The 21,245-nt window shown below is 38.0% G+C and overlaps 1 protein-coding gene across 2 annotated transcripts in view; it reads right to left on the minus strand.

The window, feature by feature from the left end:
* The window catches only part of mroh1 (maestro heat-like repeat family member 1), a 45,897-nt gene extending 24,772 nt beyond the window's left edge, over positions 1-21,125 (minus strand). For both annotated transcript variants that reach the window (XM_079837006.1, XM_079837005.1), the window contains exons 1-19: positions 20,833-21,125; positions 19,952-20,048; positions 17,437-17,582; positions 15,827-15,958; positions 14,925-15,087; positions 12,734-12,832; positions 12,264-12,415; positions 11,568-11,708; positions 11,204-11,296; positions 9,861-9,939; positions 8,960-9,073; positions 8,734-8,807; positions 8,246-8,368; positions 7,753-7,860; positions 5,535-5,679; positions 4,991-5,034; positions 3,759-3,900; positions 710-762; positions 444-551 (exon numbers count right to left, since the gene is read on the minus strand). In XM_079837006.1, coding sequence (XP_079693132.1) covers positions 444-551; positions 710-762; positions 3,759-3,900; positions 4,991-5,034; positions 5,535-5,679; positions 7,753-7,860; positions 8,246-8,368; positions 8,734-8,807; positions 8,960-9,073; positions 9,861-9,939; positions 11,204-11,296; positions 11,568-11,708; positions 12,264-12,415; positions 12,734-12,832; positions 14,925-15,087; positions 15,827-15,958; positions 17,437-17,582; positions 19,952-19,982 — 1,947 coding nt within the window. In that variant the 5' untranslated portion in view covers positions 19,983-20,048; positions 20,833-21,125. The remainder of the gene's footprint in view (positions 1-443; positions 552-709; positions 763-3,758; positions 3,901-4,990; positions 5,035-5,534; positions 5,680-7,752; positions 7,861-8,245; positions 8,369-8,733; positions 8,808-8,959; positions 9,074-9,860; positions 9,940-11,203; positions 11,297-11,567; positions 11,709-12,263; positions 12,416-12,733; positions 12,833-14,924; positions 15,088-15,826; positions 15,959-17,436; positions 17,583-19,951; positions 20,049-20,832) is intronic.
* Positions 21,126-21,245: the final 120 nt, after the last annotated feature.

The following is a 21,245-nucleotide window of genomic DNA, read 5'->3' on the forward strand; positions in this document are numbered from 1 at the left end:
CTTAAGATGGTGGAAAACCCTCTGAAGTCCACTTCGCAGTCCACTTACGGTCGAATGGAACGCACCCCTGGTCTTCATTCATCATATCTGGTCTTGGGTCCTAAACTGTTATCCCCAACATAGGCTATACATCCAAACAAGCTAAGAACTGTTTTGTTTTATGCTTATTTATTTTTATTCTTATTCTATCAAGTCATTCAGTGCATCAATACCAAGAAACTCATATAGTTCTTTCACAGAAGATCACTTAATAGGCAACAGCTGCAATCTCAATGATGCAACTTTTATTTGCTTAATTATGCAAAATAATTAGAACCAAAAAAAAAGAACGGCAATAGAAATAGCTATTGGACTTGGACTGTTCCTTTTCTGTGATAGAAAAAATAAATAAAGCTTTATTGTTTTTATAATATAAAGAGGCACAGATGGATTTGTAAACTGACCTTCTCCTCCAGAGAGTTGTTGTAGGTGGGCAGGTATCGTGTGGCTTCTACTGCAAGCTGACCGGTCCACTGGCTGTCATCAATGGCTGCCAGAGTTTTAGACAGGAGCTTCATCACAACCAGAAAGAAATGTCTGATTAATCACCATCAACAACTTTGGCCATTAGGATGTGTGCATGTTCTCTTCTCTTGTTACTTTATTAATATTAATTTCTTGATAATTTATTTTTGTGAAAAAATATGAATTCATACACATTAATACAGACCTTATGTAAACTTTCTTCCCACTTCTTTTTGTCCAGAGATTCTTCTGTTGATTCTGGTTAGAAGACAGAAAAACACAACATTTTGTGAGAGATCCATTCAAACCACACTCTGGAAAAATTCAAAGATAATGGGATACCCAATAGAAGTCTTTAAAGCTACACCATGTAACGATCTTGGAAGAGTCACGGAATGTGAAATATTTAAATATAATTTTGGCTGTATTTTGGAAACATCTGGTTGTCTTGTGAGCCTCTAAGGACAGGTGGTTTTGGGAGGCACTTGAGAGGTTTCACTGAAACCTCATCATAGCAGATGATTCAAGAACCTCTCCTTCGACTAAAACCTGACAGAGACAGAGCGAACCTGTAAAGTCTCAGGTACTGGCATAGGCGTAATTTGAGTGTGGGATGTGTGGGACATGTCCTCACCACTTTTTAAAACATCTCGCAGCACGGATGTGTCTAATACAATGGAAGCATCTTCAGCTGACTAGCAGAGTTTTAATTTCATTCGTTTGTGTTAAATAAAAGACGATTGGCACTGGAATGTGTTGCTTTTGAAATCATGCGGAGTGTTCACTGCCGCTGTTATCAGTGTTCTCTTGTGGCTCATGCACAGTCTTCACACAGACGATTGCTTCAATATATTGCTTAACGCCGTAGCAGAGACACTATTCATTTCGGTGATGTGAAATCACAAAACAAACTGCAGACAAATGTGTCCCTGCGCTTGATATACAATCACTGATGAACATCTTTGGAGAAAAAAATAAAAATACGGAAAACTATACGAGGGCAGATTAGATCCCCAAAATGTCTAACACGCTTAAAGGGGGGGTGAAATGCTGTTTCATGCATACTGATCTTTTTGCACTGTTAAAGACTTGGATTCCCATGCTAAACATGGACACAGTTTCAAAAGCTAAGGTGGACGTTTGATGGGAGTATTTCTTTGGCAAAATTAGTACTTCCTGTTAGTCATAAGTTTCGGAAAGTTTTTTTCGATCATGGGTCCGCTTGACGTCAACAGGGCGGAATTTCCTTGTATGAGCCGTACGGACAATTCTACCGGAAGAGCGCGCGCGCGCGAGAGAGCGCGAGAGAGAGAGAGAGAGCGAGAGCGAGAGCGAGAGAGAGAGAGAGCGAGAGCGAGAGCGAGAGCGAGAGAGCGAGAGCGAGAGCGAGAGAGAGAGAGCGAGAGCGAGAGCGCGAGAGCGAGAGCGAGAGAGCGAGAGCGAGAGCGAGAGGCTACGCCCATCAAAGCGCTGGCTCGTAGCCAAATAACCCCGCGTTAAGGCAAAAGTGGATGGAATTTGCTTTTCCGGATTTTCAAATCGCCAAATACTGAAGGATGGAGCGGTCCCAACGATAAAGGTCCCAACGTTGGAACCGCAGGTTTGACTGCTTCAAATGTCTGTTTTTGCCTATGCCCATCAAGTAGCCCAAACATGACCATGTATTGACCAATGGAGCATGCGATGTATAGTGTGTACATTTGTTTAGCTGGCCACTATATGTGTATGTTTGTGTATTGTAAAAGCACTCCAAACAACAATACACAAAGAATGGGGAAATATGTTGAACTAAATAAGCGCGCTTCTTCATTCAAATGCGCTACTATTCCATGTCTTTCTATGTAAGTTACTACGCTTACTACAAATCATGTCTACACAAACCACGCGTAAACACACACACACACACACACACACACACACACGATATAATTAAAGTATAAATGTGTAAATAACACAAGCCGCTAAGCATATTATATAGTTAGTGTAACTTATACCACATAGAGATGTCCTGCTCTAGTCGTTTTTGCTGCTGCTCCTGTTCAACTTCAGCCTCTGGGTCTGATTCCGGATCATAGATGTATGGCTGTATCTGATTAAAAGCCATTTTTTATGTTGAATAAAGTTTTTTCCCGCTTTTAGGGATGACGCAGCTTTCAGACGCACTCAACACAGTAACAGCGGCGCGCGCTCGACATTCTTTAGCTCCGCCCACACGATACGCCCCCAGCCGCACGGCTTTTTTCGGAAAGACTCGGAACAGCGCATCTTCCTTTTATAATTATAATAAAAATAAAGACTTTTCGGAGATTTGCAGGATTTACTCTATAGGTACTCAAGATTGACATGAGACTGACTGAAACTGAGTGCCCCCCCCCCCCCCCCCCCCCTTTAACAAAAGTTCTACCATCAACACACAAAAGCTTTGCTTGAGGATCTATACATTTATTCACAGATAAGAAGAAACTGTACTAGCAATATATTGTATTATATAGATATAAGGATGAAACTATCACATTAAACGAGTTCTAGGTCTATAAGCAATATATTAGCACATACTTTTGTCTCACCCATTTTTGAAAACAAAGTTACGCCACATGTTATATTAATAATTTAATTTGTTACATTTATATAGCGCTTTTCTAGGCACTCAAAGCGCTTTACATATAGAAGGGGGAATCTCCTCAACCACCACCAATGCGCAGCATCCACCTGGATGATGCGACGGCAGCCATATTGCGCCAGAACGCCCACCACACACCAGCTGATTGGTGGAGAGGACACAGAGTGATGAAGCCAATCTGTATATGGGGATGATTAGGAGGCCATGATGGAGAGGGGCCAATGGGCAAATTTGGCCAGGATGCCGGGGTTACACCCCTACTCTTTATCGAAGGACATCCTGGGATTTTTAATGACCACAGAGAGTCAGGACCTCGGTTTAACGTCTCATCCGAAGGACGGGATGTTAAAGTAACAAGACCTCATATGTCAGTAAATTGACCTACTTCATTGAAATATCGCAGCAGGATAGATTAGACAGAGCACTGCTTTCTTGCAAAAGCAATCAGACTAAATAGATTATTAGTGTTCATAGATCACACCATTTCTCATAATGTCCATGACTTTTAAAAACATGATGAAACATTGAAGAGTGCAGGCGGATGTTATAAACAGTAGATGGCGTGGTCTGGTGGCCTTATGAGGAACAGCGCTGTACCTAATCCTCTACATAACTGTTGTATATTTTAACAAACCTTCGAGATAATTGAGCAGCTTTGGAATCTCATTTTCCCACAGCGTCTCTACTTTAGGGTGAATGTTAGGGCTGATAACGTTGAGCAGACTCAGGGAGGGAGCACCGTGTCCCCTGCATCGAAACGGGAACGAGGCATTCACCTGAGGAAAATGTAACATTTATTTTAGATGTTTAAGGTCTGCATTAAGCAGCGACTAAATGACATCATGATCCAAAAGAGTGTATCAGGAGAAACAGATCCAAAAAATAGACATTGTTTGCTTGACACCCAATATTATTTATAATAATATCATATGTTTAGAAACACTACTGTTCAAAACTTTGGGGTCAGTACGATTTTTTTATGTTTTTGGAAGAAGTCTTCAAATGCTCACCAAGGCTGCATTTATTTGATCAAAACTATAGTAAAAACAGTAATACTGTGATATTACAATTTAAAAATAACCATTTTCTAATTCTATATAATTTAAAATGTAATATTTATATAATAATAAACTATCTATTCGTGTGATGGCAAAGCTGTTTTCAGCATTATTACTCCAGTCTTCAGTATGACATGATCCTTCAGAAACCATTCTAATTTCGTGCTCATGAAACATTCCTTTTTATCACAGCTGAAAATGGTTGTGCTGCTATATTTTTGAGAAAATTGTGTGATAATTTTTTTCATGAATAGAAAGATAAAAAGAAAAGCATTTATTTGAAATATAACTTTTTTGTAACAACGTAAACGTCTTTATTGTCACTTTATTGTCAATTTAATGCATCCGTGCTGCTTAAAAGTATGCAATTATTAAAAAACTTTTGGACCGTACTGTAGGAAAGTAGCACTGGTATGTTGCAATAAAATGATGAAATATCCAGTTTGATGGTCATTATACTAAAATAGGTGGCATTTTATTTTACGGTCCTGTTCATCATGTACATACTATGTACTTATTATAGTAATTGCAATAACTAGGTACTAACCCTGAATCTACCCCAAAACCTAACCTTAACCCATGTAGATACCTTATATTACCCAGCTTTCATAGTTAAGTACACCAAGTATACGCAAGTGCATGTACTGTAAAATAAAGTAACCAAAAATATGCCACAATTGACCAGAATCAAGAATCATACAGTCCAGAGAGGCACTTAAAAACATAAAATTCACTGTTTAACTTACTTGTTGCCCAGCTGAAACTGATAATGATTGAATTGAAAAACCACTGGGAATTCAACACTTACCAAGAGCCTTATCATCAGGACATATTGTGAGGGAAGACTATAGCCTGCGGGAAGAGGAAAGAAACAGAGCAAGACAGAGAGAGGGGGAGGGCAGACAAGAGTAACCCATTAGTAAAGCACATGATCCAAAAAGCATTACAATTAACGAATAAATAATCACTGAACCTGGGACTTATTTGTCCTACTAGAGCTCAATTTAATCACTGTCAGCGTAAGAAACAATTACCCTCTGCCTAAAAAACTTTATTCAGTTGATAAATACCACTTTTCATTTGACTAATTAGAAACAGACTCAACAGGCAAAGCAAACGACTTGCAATGAAAACAAAACGTCTGCAAGTGCAATTTAGTTTCAGTCCAGCAACGAAAAAAAAAAAGATTTAAAGGCGACTGCTGGATTTGCCACACTGCCAAAGAGACAGAAAGTGTGATTCAAGGGTTTCTTTAGGTCAGACATTGGAAAGCTCTTAGTCTGAGACTAAGCTCATCAGTGACATCATGTTTGTATATATGTGTGTGTGTGTGTGTGTGTGTGTGTCCACACCTTTTGCATTGAAGTTGATGATGAAGTTGGGTTCTTGTGCTGTTCGCTTCTTGTTAGCTAGGAGAATTAAACTCTTGCACAAGGGGGTGGTGGCGTTGGCATACTGATTTGGGGTCAGGTAGCAAAGCAACATCGGCCACAGAACCTACACAAGAATTAACATGCACTCAATTCAGGTGTACATACATTATATTCAGTAAATGAAAGACAAAGTGTAAAGAGTTAAAGGGCAAAGTGTTAATATCTCGCAACGGTTCAACTTGAGATTTATAATGACTGAATAATGGATGTTTATTGTATATAATAAACAATAATAAAACTTAACAAATATATATTTTTTGTGGATTTATATTCAGTATACACTGCCTGGCAAAAACTCAAATATTTTGTTGGACCGCCTTTTGCTTTGATTACGGCATGCACTCGCCCCATCATCTTTCGATAATCATATGCAATGTCACAACTGCATTCATTTCTCATCAAGATCATGTATTGATGATGGGAGAGTCAGACTGCTGTGTTAAGTCTTCTAGCACATACCAAAAAAACTCAATGGGGTTAAGGTCTGAACTCTGTGGTGGCTAATCCATTGATGGAAACCACTGATTATTCATGTATCATGTTGTCATCTTTTTTGGGCACATAATGTTGCTGAACCTAGACCTGACCAACTAAAGCAACCCCAGACCGTAACACTGCCCCTCACAGGCTTGTATGGTAGGCACTAGACATGATGGGTGCATCACTTCTTCTGTCTCTCTCCTTACCCTGATGTCCCCATCACTCTGGAACAGGGTAAATCTGGACTCAGAGCACATGACCCTATTCCATTGCTCCAGAGTCAAAACTTTATGCTCCCTAGCAAACTGAAGCCTTTTTTTCAGATTAGCCTCACTGATAAGTGATTTTCTTAAGGCTACACAGCTGTTTAGTCCCAATCCCTTGAGTTCGCTTTGCATTGTGCATGTGGAAATGCTCTTACTTTCACTATTAAATATAGTCGTGAGTTCTACGTCACCAAATGTTTTAGTGATCTCAGATCACGATGATTAAAAGTTGATGGTTCACCTCTTTTAATAATTTACTTTACTAACTTTTAATAATGCGTTGGACCCAATTTGAGTAGTTTCAGCAATCTCCTTAGTTGTTTTCTTTGCTTAATGCAGGCCAATAATTTGACCCTACTGAAACAGAGTAACATCTTTTCCATGACCACAGGATGTCTTGAGACATGGTTGTTTAAGTAATGAGAAGCTACTCACTGCATCAGTTAGGATTAAATAACTTCTTGCCAGCTAAAACATATTAATCTCTGCATTAAATATCCAGTGGAAAGCTCTAACCTATTTTCTATATATATACGTATATATCACAAAGTAAGACCTCATGGAAAATGTTAAAACAAATCAGTGTCTAGCTTGATAAATAAATCCTCACAATAAATCTCCTAAAAAGTGTAAATTCAGCACTTTAAAACAACATGTTGACAAGTAAGACACAACAAAATTCTAAAAATAGTCTGGCTAGATGTACATCTCCTGACATTTTCCTGGTTATCATTCGAATGTGTTTTGGCAGAGTGAATGGAGACAGTCTCATCGGCACATAAACTGTCTTCGTCTGTCTGCTAAGGAGAGATCCATGTCAACGGCCTGCTGTTGATGTTGGGAAGCTCACAGGAAAAAAATATCTAATATTTCTCTAGACACTCTTTCTTACAAGCGGCAATGCGGGCTGAGGCTGCTGACTTTGGCTGTGAAGATGATGGACTGTGCTGAATGACTGCAAAGCCCATCTCTCACTATATGAGAGTTTCATTGAGTTGTCTTTAAGAATGTAAGACGCATTGCAGATGTGCGCGTGTCTGATTTAGTGGCAGCAGGACTGTCACCACCACAGACATTGATGTTCCCCCTAATATTTTTAAATTACTACACTTGGTCACCACAAATCCTGAAAATCAAGTCAAATTCTTCAGGGGCAGCTCCCCTTGTTTTAAGAATGATGGCTGAGATATGACAGCTTTATGACATTTATCAAGTTTACTTATAAGGGCATAAAATTGCATGCGATATCAGCCAATCATAATGTTAAACAAAAGTAACAAGAAAAAAAACTGAGCAAACATTGCGCATTTTGAAACAAGAACCATGACTTCAAGCATTAAAGGAAACCATTTAAACTTGTTTGATGAAGGTGTAAAACTGTGTGTACTCACGTCAGTCAGGCGGCCCACTGTAGTAGTGAAAAGATGTAGTGTGTTATCACACATGCTACGCAGAGCCTCATTGGTCACTTCCTCTGGGTCTGGTGGTCGCTGTCCTCGCTGTATGAATTTTAACACAATTTATTACCCGTATTGTATCACACAACTGAGCATAAGTAGGGCTGGGCTAAAGCTAATAACAGTTCAAAGCTGTCAAACAGAGGGAATCACCCAGCTAATGCAAATATTTAAAAACTAAGGTATGCACTGACATATGACTCAACATGGACTATAGACTGAATACGCTTGCTAAATTAAATGCTAAAGAGGTCTGAAACAATATATCATTAATTGAATACATGGGAAATTAAGTGAGGAGATTTGTAGACTTATCAAAAAAAAGATCAAATGTGGTCAGTGAGCAGAAAGTTCAGTCGCAGTTACAGTCATGTGACTGCTGATCTGCAGTAAGATAGTGAAATGTGTAGCCAGTAAAGGTTTGTACATGATAAGTGTCTGGTAGAGCACAGTGCTGGATGATGAAGCGGACGAGCAGGTCTCCTCCCTCCAGCTCCAGGTATCCATGATGAGCCATCGCACTGATCACCTGCACCACTCTCTTCTTCACCTGCACAGGTAAACCCAATCAAGACCTTTCTGAGCACTCCAAATTAGCAGTATAACCCAATTTCTGCACATTTACCCCTGAAAAAAAATTCACCACTTAATTCCATTAAACACAATTACATAACTTGAGAGGCGGTGACAATGACAATGCGGCATAAATGTTAATGACAGGTCAGAAAAAGACAAATCCTCTTATAATAAATCCAATTTCGTTCACCGTTGGACATGTACATTTTAAATAAACTAGTGTGACAAATGTATTCTGGGGAGTTTATTTTCTAAAGGTCCACAGGGGCAAAACTGTCCAAAGTTGATGAAACACCCATGTTTTGTCACATATCACATTCAGAGGATATATTTATGTACCTTATTGCTGTGGTCAGCCAGAGGTTGCCTGATGCTGGCTAGAATTAGGAGCTTTTTGGTTTCCATAGTGGAGGCTTGAGCAGACAAAGTAGAGATTTAAAAATACAGGTCTGTACGTGACTATCTCAGCAAAACATTCTGATCCTTTCATAACCACGTATGGCAATCTGGATAAGAAAGAAATCATTGACTGCATTGACTATTTGATTGCATGTTTAAAACTCACTGGATGAGTTGATGAGGTGTCTGAGAACAGCCAGTGAGCCCATTCTGTTCCTCTCATTACTGTTCTCCAATCTCTGGAGGACAAACACCATCAGACGGTCCGGGAATGTGTTAGCTGGGACCAAAAACAGCCAAATACAAAATCTGTCAAGTTTACCCTCAGTTACCATCATAGACTTTGACAGTGTTCTGTGCCAATAAATGAACCACCAAAACCAGTGTAAAAATGTATACACTATAGTCAATGGTGTCTGGTTTTAATGTCTGGTAAATGATCCAATATAGAAATAGCCCATATAAAGTCTCTGCTGACATGTGAACAGCTACATTGTCTAGACCAGTGATTCTTGACAGGTTTTTTATTTTAGGACCCAAGTTAAACATTAATTGGTTAAAAACATGGAAACTAAACTAAACTAAAATGTGCCCATGTAACCATTCATAAATGTAAGGAGTTCTTTTTCTAATTTGTGTACTTTTATGCTTCAGTAATGATCTAGCACTAACACCTATTATTTTCTCAGTTGAATGACACACTCGTGATTAAAACATCATGATTGACATGCACACACAGAAAACACTCAACTCCTGGACTCCTTGCATCTGCTTGACAAAACACAAACGCGCGAGAAAGAGAGAGATCCAGCTGGTGTATGTCACCTCAAATCAGCACCAAGCTCAACTGTACAATATCCTCTCACTGATTGAAGGAGGCTGCTGGTCTGACACTTTAACTTAATCTCAGCTCAGACTCCATCAGCACATGACAAAGATATTGCAAACAGCAGTCAGCTGACTGAAAATACAACCTGCACTTGAGTTCATGACCACATTGCTAGTAAAAAAAATGCAATGATTTTACATTTGCATACACATAAAAAAAAGGTTTAAACAAGACTTACCAAGGATACTGAAGCATCGCAGGACCTCATTGTGATTTTTCACAGTTGGAGGGTTGCTGAAGTCTACAGGTGAGCATATCTGAAAAAGAAAAAAAAAGTAAATCTACTGACAATGAGGACTTAAAAGTTGTGTCAACGAATTCAACCAAGCGCTCTTTGGTGACGTAGATGATGACGTTATTGTTGATCATCTGTCCATCATCGTATAAAGCCCGCCCTGGCAATTTGATTGGTCCGACCAGCTCTGGTTCAAGCATAGTTGCTCCACAACGGATCAAGTCCAGACTCCAGACCGAACTTCCCGACCTCAAATGTTGTGGGCGGGGCCAAGTTCGGCTGGCATTCAGGCTAGTATTAGGTTACTTTTGCATAAATTTCTCTCACATGGGCTGGGTTTGTTTTTTAATATATATATTTTTTGGCAAATGTAAAGGTCCTTTCCCAAAAAAGTGAACTAAATCACCCCAAGCTGAATAAAATGCTAATTCACGCCTGTACAGTTGAGAGGACTACAGCAAAAACAAACACAAAATCAAACACAAATGCGATGTTTAACTAATGTCAGTTTTGCTCATTATTGGTATGGTTGAATTGGATCATCAGAGGTCAGCCGCAGAGACATAAGCTAATAAAGTGGGATTAAATACATAAATTATATTTGTGTTATTTAACATATTTCATTATTGCAGGTTATCAAAATATTTAGAGTTTGCATTTCACTGTTTTTATTCATTTTGAGGAATACTGAATCTGTTTTTGTACAAGTGAAATGAGTTAATGCATGCTCACATTTTAGTCTAGAGCTAATCATCATGTTCACAGAGCAGACACAACTCCTCTGCACTTACTCGCGATTTCTCTCAAAATGGTGACAGAAGAGGTGTCAGTCAATGGGAAAACAAAGTAACTTGCATTACTTTTTTTTTTTTAAAGTAACTTGTTACTTGAAAAAGTAACTTACATACCCCAACACTGCAAATTAGTATTTAATAACTTGGAAAACTGTCTTTTTTAATGCAAAGTAGTGATAAAGTATAAAGGCAATTCAATAATCTAAATGGACGTTTTTTTTAGTAAAAATGCTAAAATTCAAAATAAATGGTGTAAACAAAACATAAGTCAATAAACAAGTTTTCTTCAAAATAAATCAAAACCAAAGCCAGAACACTTCCTATGTTAAACCATTAAATGGCCCTGGGCTGCTCCCTATATAACACTGTGGTTAGGCAACTTAAAACTTGTTCTACCAGAATGAAAACACAATTACAAGAAGTTAAGCAAGCGATTTAGAAGAAGTCTGTAAAAGGTGGTGCACATAAAGAGAGAGTGAGAGAAACACTGACCTGCTGGTGCAGAGCAAGTAAAAGACCATCCATCTGTGTCTCCAACACTCTGCTGCCCATGTTCACAGAGGCCTCCAGGACCTGACACAAGCTCTGAACAAACACAAACAGCATTAGACTACATTAAGCAGTACAGAGACCTGGATCTCCTCATAGTTCAGTCACAAAATCTGGTCTGAATCTAAGTCATTAAATAACACAAACAATAAAGTTTTTGTGTCTTTATTGAACACACTGTAGAAACATTCCCAGTCTTGAGTGGAAAAAGTACTTGAACTTGGATTGAATAACTGGTTGACTCATTAACCTCCACCAAACATTTACTGTAATAGTGAATCAGATAAAACGGTGAGGAGGACTTTACCTTGCTGATGATGTAGTGTTCTGCATTCTTCTTGTAGAGGCCCAATACGGTGGGAAGGAGTTTGGGAAGCTGTTCTTCCAGTTTATCATGTGGCATCAGATGACTCATTGACCCGAGAGCCTCAGCAACAGTCAGACGCAGCTGTCGAATGATACACACGAGAAAATTCAGGTACAAACATGTACATGAATCCACACACTCACACTAGACAAATCAAAGGGGGGGGAAAAAAACAACCAAACCAGACTGAAAAGGTAAAAAATGGGTGTGGAGTAGAAGTAAATTATTAGGTTTATGGTAATTAGACTGAAAAAAAGCCAAAACATTATGTTAGATTCACTTTATGACTATTTTTAAATGATTTTAGAAGTTATTTTGATTATCAGTGACAGTCTTGAATAAAACGCATGATTTGTAATGCCAAATTCCATTATTTTTAAAATATACTTTACTGTGCTACAAAAATTAACTGTGTAAAGGAGAACAAACTACACTACAATACAATCTTCGGCAATTACAAAGTAATCTACCTCTCAGAAAGCAGCAGATTTAGTTTACAGGCTCACATGTTTTTTTTCCCTTCTTCAATTCCAAAGAAAACTGAAATGAACCCAGATGGCACAAGTTCATGTCCCTCTTTAGTCTCAAAAGCGAGTTAGCTGTAATTGGATGTGTGCTCCGTCTCATTGAGTGTACCTTGGACTCTCTGCTCTGGATCCAGCTGTTGAACAGGATGTCGTAGGCTGAGTAAATCTCACTGGAGAAGGTGTCTTTACGCACAGTGGGGTCTGGAGCCTTGTCCAGGTTGGCCAGATATTCTAGAATGCTCTCGCTAAAGTGGCAGAGAGCTAAGAGGAAACGTTAACAGATGAGAAGCCACGTCACAACAAACATTTACCAGCAATCAAAGCATTTCAATCTACCGTATTCATGTGACACTAAAGACTGGAGTAACGCTGCTGAAAATTCAGCTTTGCCATTACAGGAATAAACTGCATTTGAAAATATAGTAAAATAGAAAGATTCTGATCAAATAAATGGAGCCTTAAAAGAGCATAAAAGACTTCCAAGATTTCTGGAAAAGTAGTGTATACATTTATTCACATTTGTTCATTTAGCTGACACAGAAAAGGTAACACTTTACGCAGACCTGTAATAGAGCTTACCTGAAGAGAAGACCCATTTCATGTTGTCTTGTTTGGTTATTGCTAGCATAGGCAACATGGTGCCCATTATAGCACTGAGAAAAGGCACCATTCCATATACTGTGGAACAGAGGTCAAACATATCAAAACAGGTCAAAAACTTAATCATACAAGAACACAGGACTTAAACAAAAAGTTTAAATATACATCTTTAACATAATTTTAAAACAAAATGTATAGGAAGTGAAAATAATAAGTATGTGTGATAGTATAAATAATAAACAAGGTTCAGTAAAAAGAGGATCTGAAACAATAATGATCAACTGTCAAATGCAATAAAGCATGATCTAACAATGTGCAAACATCCTGACTAAAGCAGGCCAAACAGTATTTTTCTAGTTAAAAACTCAAATAAAAACTTGAAAAATTAAATTAGAGATCCAGAAAAGAAAGACATCACTGGAGAAAACTTTTAATGAATTTCACGAGTTTTGATTAAAGGTCCCATGGCATGGCATTTTTCTATTATTTTATAATGTTTCCTGAGGTGTACTTATATTGTTAGTATGATTTTTACATCATAAAATGTCATAATTTAGAAATAAAAGGCTTTTTTTCTTTATTGATGTTTGCCCTCTGGCTTGAATGCTCTGTTTCAAGGGGCGTGTCTGCTGTGAGACTTCAGTAAAAACGGCCACTGTTGTGATTAGCTGACATCTTTGCATTTGAAATGAGTATCAGATCTTGTAGCAGAGGGGGCGTGGTTTAACAAGGTCTACGAGGCACCCAGGCACGAGCTGCTGCCAGAGAGACGGACGGACCTGAGTTCACTTCCCATCAGTTTCTCTCAGCACGTCTCAGTTCAGTGAACTGTTGAAGTTACTAGCATATACTTCAGGTTATAGGTTTATTTCTAGTCGGAGGGACTGTCACTCATGTCAGAAAGTTAGTAACTAGAAAGTTAGTCAATTAAGGATCGGCGCTGACTGGAGACGCTAACAGTTTAGAACAATTCAGTCCGATTTGGTGAACTGGTTCGACCGGTTCACTAAAAAGAACCGGTTCAAAAGAATGATTCGTTCGCGAACCGGACATCACGGACCAGAGACGGAGCAATTGCTAACAAACAAAGTTATATTGTACAGAGTTGTGAGAGCGCTGATAGCGCGAGTTTATTGTGTTTGTATCTGAGAGTTCTGAATAAACACGAGTCCCAGTCACGCCGAGTCTGTCTTTATCCTTATTATGCCAACTTTGTAACATGTAATGTACCATTACAGCTGTCAAGATGAACGAGTTACGAGTAAGTGTTGATTATAGCCTTATTTTTAGATATTTTCCTATCATATGAAAAGCGTCAGTAACGCGCATTGAGTACACAGCGCAAACAAAGACACAACAGCAGTAACCGAATGTAATCCAGTTTATTGTGGTGATAGCTGGCTAGCATAGCCCGGAGACCTCCACGTTTACCCCCCTTCTGCTTAATCTCGCGCCGCGTAAGGCGTCTCCGCTGTGGGCCAGATGCAGTACTGGGGGTCGGTGATGTTGAAGGCCGACCAGTCAGTGCAGCCCGAGCTTCGGCGTGCGTGAGGTTTATCTCTAAAGATGTGGCTCTGCCGATGTTGAGCAGAACTGACTGTATGAGTTACTCACGACTGTATGCACATTTTAGAACAGATAGACGTGACGAGGACGTACAAAAACACTGACTCACAAGATAGAAAACACGAAAACACTGTTCTGTCGGGAGAGAGAGAAGCCGCAGCATGTGCACGAATAATACAGTTCTGTGTGAACTTGAATAATTATCTACACATCAGAAATCATTGATCACAGATCAGAAGGAACTGAAAAAAGGCTTCTGTTTTCATTTGTACATCCAAACACTGAGTAACTGCCAGCATTCACTCATTCACAAGCCATGATCTCTCAAGGACAAATATAGCGCTTGCATGGGTGTGCCAAATTCTCTGGGCGGAGGAAAGGGAGGTAACCATTCCTGTTATGACGTCATAACAGGAAAATTCTAGATCTGCTCGTCTGGGCTGTCATTTTCTCAAAGGCAGAGAAAGACACCCAGAACTCAGTTTACACCGATCAAAATTTCTAGCCACTTGGGGACAATATTCAGGCTAGGGGAACTCATATTAATGTTGAAAAACCTCATAAAATGAAAATTTCATGCCATGGGACCTTTAAGGTTATGTACCGTTTGAGTCCGAGAGATTGGCTAGTGTTTGGACCACAAAGAAGTGAGGCAAAACTCCCGGCTGGAACTTCCCGAGTATCTCCTCCATGATGTCATTAATATATTTGTTTCCAACAGCAACCAGTATATTACTGGCTGCTTGCTGCCAGTCCGGGACAACCTCCTGTACAGAAGAAGACAATTTGTTTCATAATATGTTTAAAAATAAAAATCACAATTTTATCATTTGTTGCACATTATAATATACAAACAATGAGTAAATAAAAATAATGCTATTAAATACAAAATTTAGCTTTTTTGGATTAACCTGTCACATTACCATTTTCCTAAATGTCAATGAAAGGTTTAAGACACTTCCATTTTTAAGTCACAAATGCCACTACTTTTCAAACTTTTGGGGGTTTTGAAAGAAGTCTCTTATACAGAGGCTGCATTCATTTGATCAAAAACCTAGTGAACAGTAAATATTACAATTTAAAAGATCTATTTGAATATATTTTAAAATGCATTTGATTCCAGTGATGGCAAAACTGAATTGTCAGCATCATTACTCCAGTCTTCAATGTCACATGATCCTTTAGAAATCATTCTAATATGCTGATTTGGTGCTCAAGAAACATTTCTTATTATTATGATTATTATTATTATCAATGTTAAAAAAAAGAGTTCTGCTTAATATTTGTGTGGAAACCGTGACATTTTTGTCTTTGATTAATAGAAAGAACAAAAGAAGAGCATTTATTTAAAATATTTTTGTAACATTATAAATGTCTTCTTAACTGTCACTTTTGATCAATGTAATGCATACTTGCTGAACAAAAGTATTCAAAAGTATTTCTTTAAAAAAAAAAAATCTTACTGATCCCAAACTTTTGAACAGTAGTGTAAATCAGTTGTCTCACCTTTGATTTAGTCATCTCATCTGATGCCAGATGTATGACACTCTTGATTTTGGGGTAACTGATGACATCAATCCTGCTCTTCACCACCATCTCAATGGTTTGCAAGACCACCATTCTGTGCACGACCACCAGCTACATAAGACAAAGAAGAGTTGAAAGTAAGTTCACGCACATGTACTAATGCAGTGTACTATAAAAGACATGCTATCATCTCAATTTTAGCAAACTCATACATCCTACATTCATATCTGACAAAGCTGGTCAACTATTAAAACAGACATGAGCCAAATCAGAGGCAGGCAACAGCAACACCAACATGTCTGTAAGCAATGGGTCTGCCTTGCAAACCTAGACATTACAGATCAATAAAAAGAAGAGATCTGGTTACAGATAAAAGGTTTAATACAGATTATATTAATGTGCGTTTCCTTTTTAAAGAAACGTGGACTGAATTCTTTTCATTTTCTTTTCTGTCTGGGGAAATACTTTCAAAAGGCGGTCTCAGCCTCAAAATGTTCCCTGGGTAGTGGGTACATATAAAATTCACCACCATACAAACAGAGAAATAATGAAAACAAGTCATGAGACTGTCATATTATCGGCCAAAATGATTATCTATCACATCATCAGAAACAACGAAGACTTTCTGCTTCCTGTTAGCAGGAAGTGTAACTGTTAAGTGTGCTTGAAAGTCAAAATAGCCCGTCTATTATAAACATCTGCACAAGAAATATAGACTATGCTACAATAGACTAGAATAGAAAGTTTAGTGTAATTTTACAGGAAACCCTTTGAAGTTTCATAAACCACTGCTAAAAGTGATAAACGTAAAACGTCAAAAAGTAAGTATATGTTGTCTAAGCTGTAATAACCCCCTCATAAAAGAGATATGCTTTTTGATTTTTTTTCTTATAAATTCTGTAATTCTGGCCCTGTGAGCTCTAGCACCCTGCAGACAGTTTGGGCTGTTTCCACTAAATTCCAAAAAATAGTGGAAAAAAGAATTGTCTGTATCATGTTGTATTCAAGATTTATACTATATACTTTATACTCAAGGAATGAGAGTATAGTTCCTAGACATATCAGTCTAGAAAATCGCAACTTAGTACAAGATGTAATTATACACATCACAACATGTAAATAGGAAAATGTTGGCATTATTTTGACACTTATTGAGCAGTAGGTTAGCTGGAGACGTTTACCTCTAGTCTTTGTGTTAAGCTAGGCTAGCGGTGGGTGCGTCAGACAGTGTTATGGCACACACAGAGATGAGAATGTTATGTATGGATTTATCTAACACTGGGGTGTACGGTGAATAAGCTAAAGTCCCAAAAAGTCAGCGTGTTCCTTTAAAAGAAATCTTACTGACCCTAAATCTTTGAATACCGGTATTAGTGTATCTAAAGTGACAGAGACAAGACTGAATCCACGATGACTTACGATGTTTGATGCTTTTTAGATCATATAAAACCCACAACATTCAGCATTGATCTATACAACCCATTCTAATAGACTTCACAGAGGAAACCATATGCAAACACAAGAGACCGGCATATGAAAATTTGAAGAGAGAACCGGTTCAGATGTTTAAAGGAAAATCTTTGGCTGACCTTGGGGTGTTTGAGCAGGTAGTCCTGGCACATGGACAGGACTTTATCAGGCTGCTGGTTCCCCAGTGTCAAGATGGATTTCCTGACCTGTTCCTGCACCACTGGATCCCTGTCATTGGCAGAATCCAAAAGAGCCAGGGTCACCTCTGATAGGATAAAAACATACACATCAATATGTGCACAGAACAGGATGGAGAATTTCTGAAATGTGTGTACTGGTACACAAACACAGTGGCACTATCCGACATTCATATGGATATTTATACAGTAGGGAAATAGTTCAAAGATATGTGACAAAAGAAGTATGCCAAGTACAAATTCACAATACTCATAAGGCAAAAAGTCCCCGGATGACCTACTACATCAGACGAGATTCTGAAGTGTGCACACTTTACTATCCCATGAGGCCACGGGAGAGGATTTGTGAATGACGATGAAACTACGCAACTAACGCTGGTACTGTAGGATAATGACAACATGGCGCATGTAGGTCCGAATTTCATTCATACTAACTACACACATTCACACTATATAAAACATACTTTTTTAGCAGTCGCGACATAATCAATTATTCAAAATAAGTACCAACTCAAGAGAGTATGTAGTCATATTTTATTTTTCATAGTCGATTATATACTATAGTTCAAAAGTTTGGGGTTATTAAGATTTTTTTATGTTTTTGAAAAAACATGCTCACCAAGGCTACATTTATTTGATCTAAAATACAGTAAAACAGTAAAAAAAAACATCTCCAATTCATATTATAGGATTCTGAATTTTCAGCAGCCATAACTCCAGTCTTCAGTGTCACATGACCTTCCAGAAATCATTCTAAAATGCTGATTTGGTGCTCAAGAAACATTTGTATCAATGTTAAAAAGCATGGATTTTTGTGAAAACTGTGATACATTATTTTCAGGATTCTACTAAATAAAAAGTTTAAAATAATAGCATTTATTTGTAAAAGAAATTAATAGAGAATATTTTGTAGCATTGTATTTCACTTTTGACCATACTAATGTATCCTTGTTTAATGAAAGTATTAATTTATATCAAAAATAAAAATTAAATCTTACTGACCCCAAACTTTTGAATAGTAGTGCATACAAGTACATATTTTCACTTGCTGAAAATAACCTGACAAAATTTGCCGCTATGCCTGTTTGTTTTTTCAAAGGATAAACTGACCTCAAATCATTTCTATCAGTCTTACTATCTCAGACTATGTGGTAAATCCAGATACAAAAGTCCTACACAAACATATTCTTGTGAGTGGGTGATCAATTAATCATTGGGATTAGTGTAATTAACTCGTGCACTAGTAGGTCACAAGCACTGCATTGAGGACATGATGGATGCCTCATGATATGACTCACTCCTGCTCCTAAACTCACAGTACAGAGAGTACAACGTAAGAGGGAAGATCTGCAATGCAGAACATCTTGACACAAACGTTGCAACATCTGGACATTTTAACCATACTTAATCTTCACATACAGTCCCATCTGATTAGAGTCTTCTAATCTACCTACAGCGCACAGAGTAAATGAGTTGCCTAAACATTCTCATTGGGCAATTAGCTTCAAATCCAACCTAAAGAATTCAGTGTTGAAAGACACTAATGGGATAAGAGAAACTCATGACTGGATTTATGTGGGAGTTCCTTTTAAATGAAAAGCAGGTGCTTTTGACATCAATATAGACATCTATCACTCTGCCTCTCCATTTGAGCTAATATGTGAATAATCATGATATACAGCAATATTCAAAAGTTTAGGGGTTAGTAAGATTGTTTTGTTTTTAAAGAAATGAATACCTTTATTCAGCAAGATGCACTAAGTCACAGTTAAGACATGTATAATGTTACAAAAGATTTCTATTTCACCAAAGAATCTTTCCACAACAATATAACTTATTTTTTCATGAGACACTGAAGACTGGAGTAATGGCTGCTGAAAATCTGGCCTGGCCATCATAGGAATAAATTACATTAGATTACAATTACATTACATTACTATTTAAATTATAATCATATTTCACAATATATATATGAAGACTTCAGATGCAAAAGCCTCTAAGTCCATCTGACGTTTTTCTTTAAAATAAGCATTTTTGTCAGGCTTCTATGTATAGGTACTTCTGAATGGGCTGAGGTTGGGATTTAGTGGGTTTGAAGTGAAAGTATTTTATGAACGTATACTATATGCGGAGAGCATTCACTCAGTATGGTTATCTAATTTTTGACCGAAGTGGCTTTTAGAGGCTTTTGCATCTGAACTCTACATATTTTATATATAAAATAAATGCAGAGATTTGGTCAGCAGCCATAAGCACAACAAGTAACATTGGAGATGAAAGTCAAAGCAATGTATAACATGAAAAACATATTCCGCATATTATAACTATACACAAGTGTGACATGATCATGCTCACAAGTGCTTGTGTGTAGGTGTGGACTCTTAAATTATTTGACATTAAGTATATAGTGGGAAAAGTGGACAAGAGTGTTACTCACGCTCTACGTCAGTCTCCTCTATAACACCCATAATGTGGATAGTAGCAGAGATTTAGGAATACATCTGGTGGTCCAGTAACCTCCAAAAGAGCCCACTCTACAGATACAAAGAAACAACAGAGATGAACCAATAATAAGTGTACTGCTTTTTTAAAACAGATATTCACATTTTGTAATATCAGGCCTACCGATAAATGGTAAATTTGAGTTTGGACATCCATAATATACTTTATTCATCGACAACATTATTTTTATTATTAGATGTATTGTCATCATTGTTGTCGTAAGAATATTCACAATGAATATTTAATTGTTGTTGTATAAAGATTGACTAATCCTCCTCACACTGTCATACACCAAACATTTAAAACGATGTGTTGTAGGCTACATCTGGGTACAATCACAGAAAATATACAGAGCACAAAGTCTCAAAACCTAGCCAGCGGACTAGACAGAACATTTTTGGCAGCACGTGTAACATTTCTTGTTATCGTAAGTGCACCTATGATTCCTAAAAGTGCTGTCTAGGTAGGCAGCTCATTCGGTTGAGACAGAGCCAGACACAGCATTCCATGTGATTAGGCAATATGGAATAGAAAAAGCACATATCATGTTACATGCAGTGAAAACAGGACGTATGGAGATATTGACTAATAATCTAACTAACTGTAGGTCACTTCCACAGTCGTTAGTATTTTCTCGCTCAATGTCAACTTCCTCAAAGCCACATCGACCTATTAAACTACAATGACAGCGTTTGCATTACACTTATATTGGCTGCCATGCGCTCAAGGCAACTGAAATACAATTAAACCCGTTTAAAATGCATTTAAAGCAACGTAAAATGTCTAAAAATGAACAATATGTCAATCGTGTGTTACCTTTGCTCTCGTCTGTCTGTCTATCTGCTTGACTTGCTCGCCCTTAGGCTACACACTCCGATTCCCTTTTGTCAGATGCATCGAGCAGTTATTTGTCAGCGAAGACCCTGATGTAACCCCGATAACTGATTCTGTTCCTGAACGTTTCCGTGTAATTGATTGATTATTCGGCTGAGGTTGATGGTCTCATAGACGCTACATTGTATCATAGGTAAACACGCCTAATCACGTGCTTCTGCTCAGGAGGAACGCATCAGAGTGGGCGTGGCCTGTCGCGTAGTCCTCTAAACACCAACGAAGCGTCGCTGCATGCAAATCGACCTACTTAATTATTCATGTGTTGCATATGTGAGGAAAAATTTGCTATTTGGGACGACCGAATGTCCATTTATCTACCACGTTGTATCTACCAT

Source organism: Gobio gobio, assembly GCF_949357685.1.
Source record: "Gobio gobio genome assembly, chromosome: 15".
NCBI classification, from domain to species: domain Eukaryota; kingdom Metazoa; phylum Chordata; class Actinopteri; order Cypriniformes; family Gobionidae; genus Gobio; species Gobio gobio.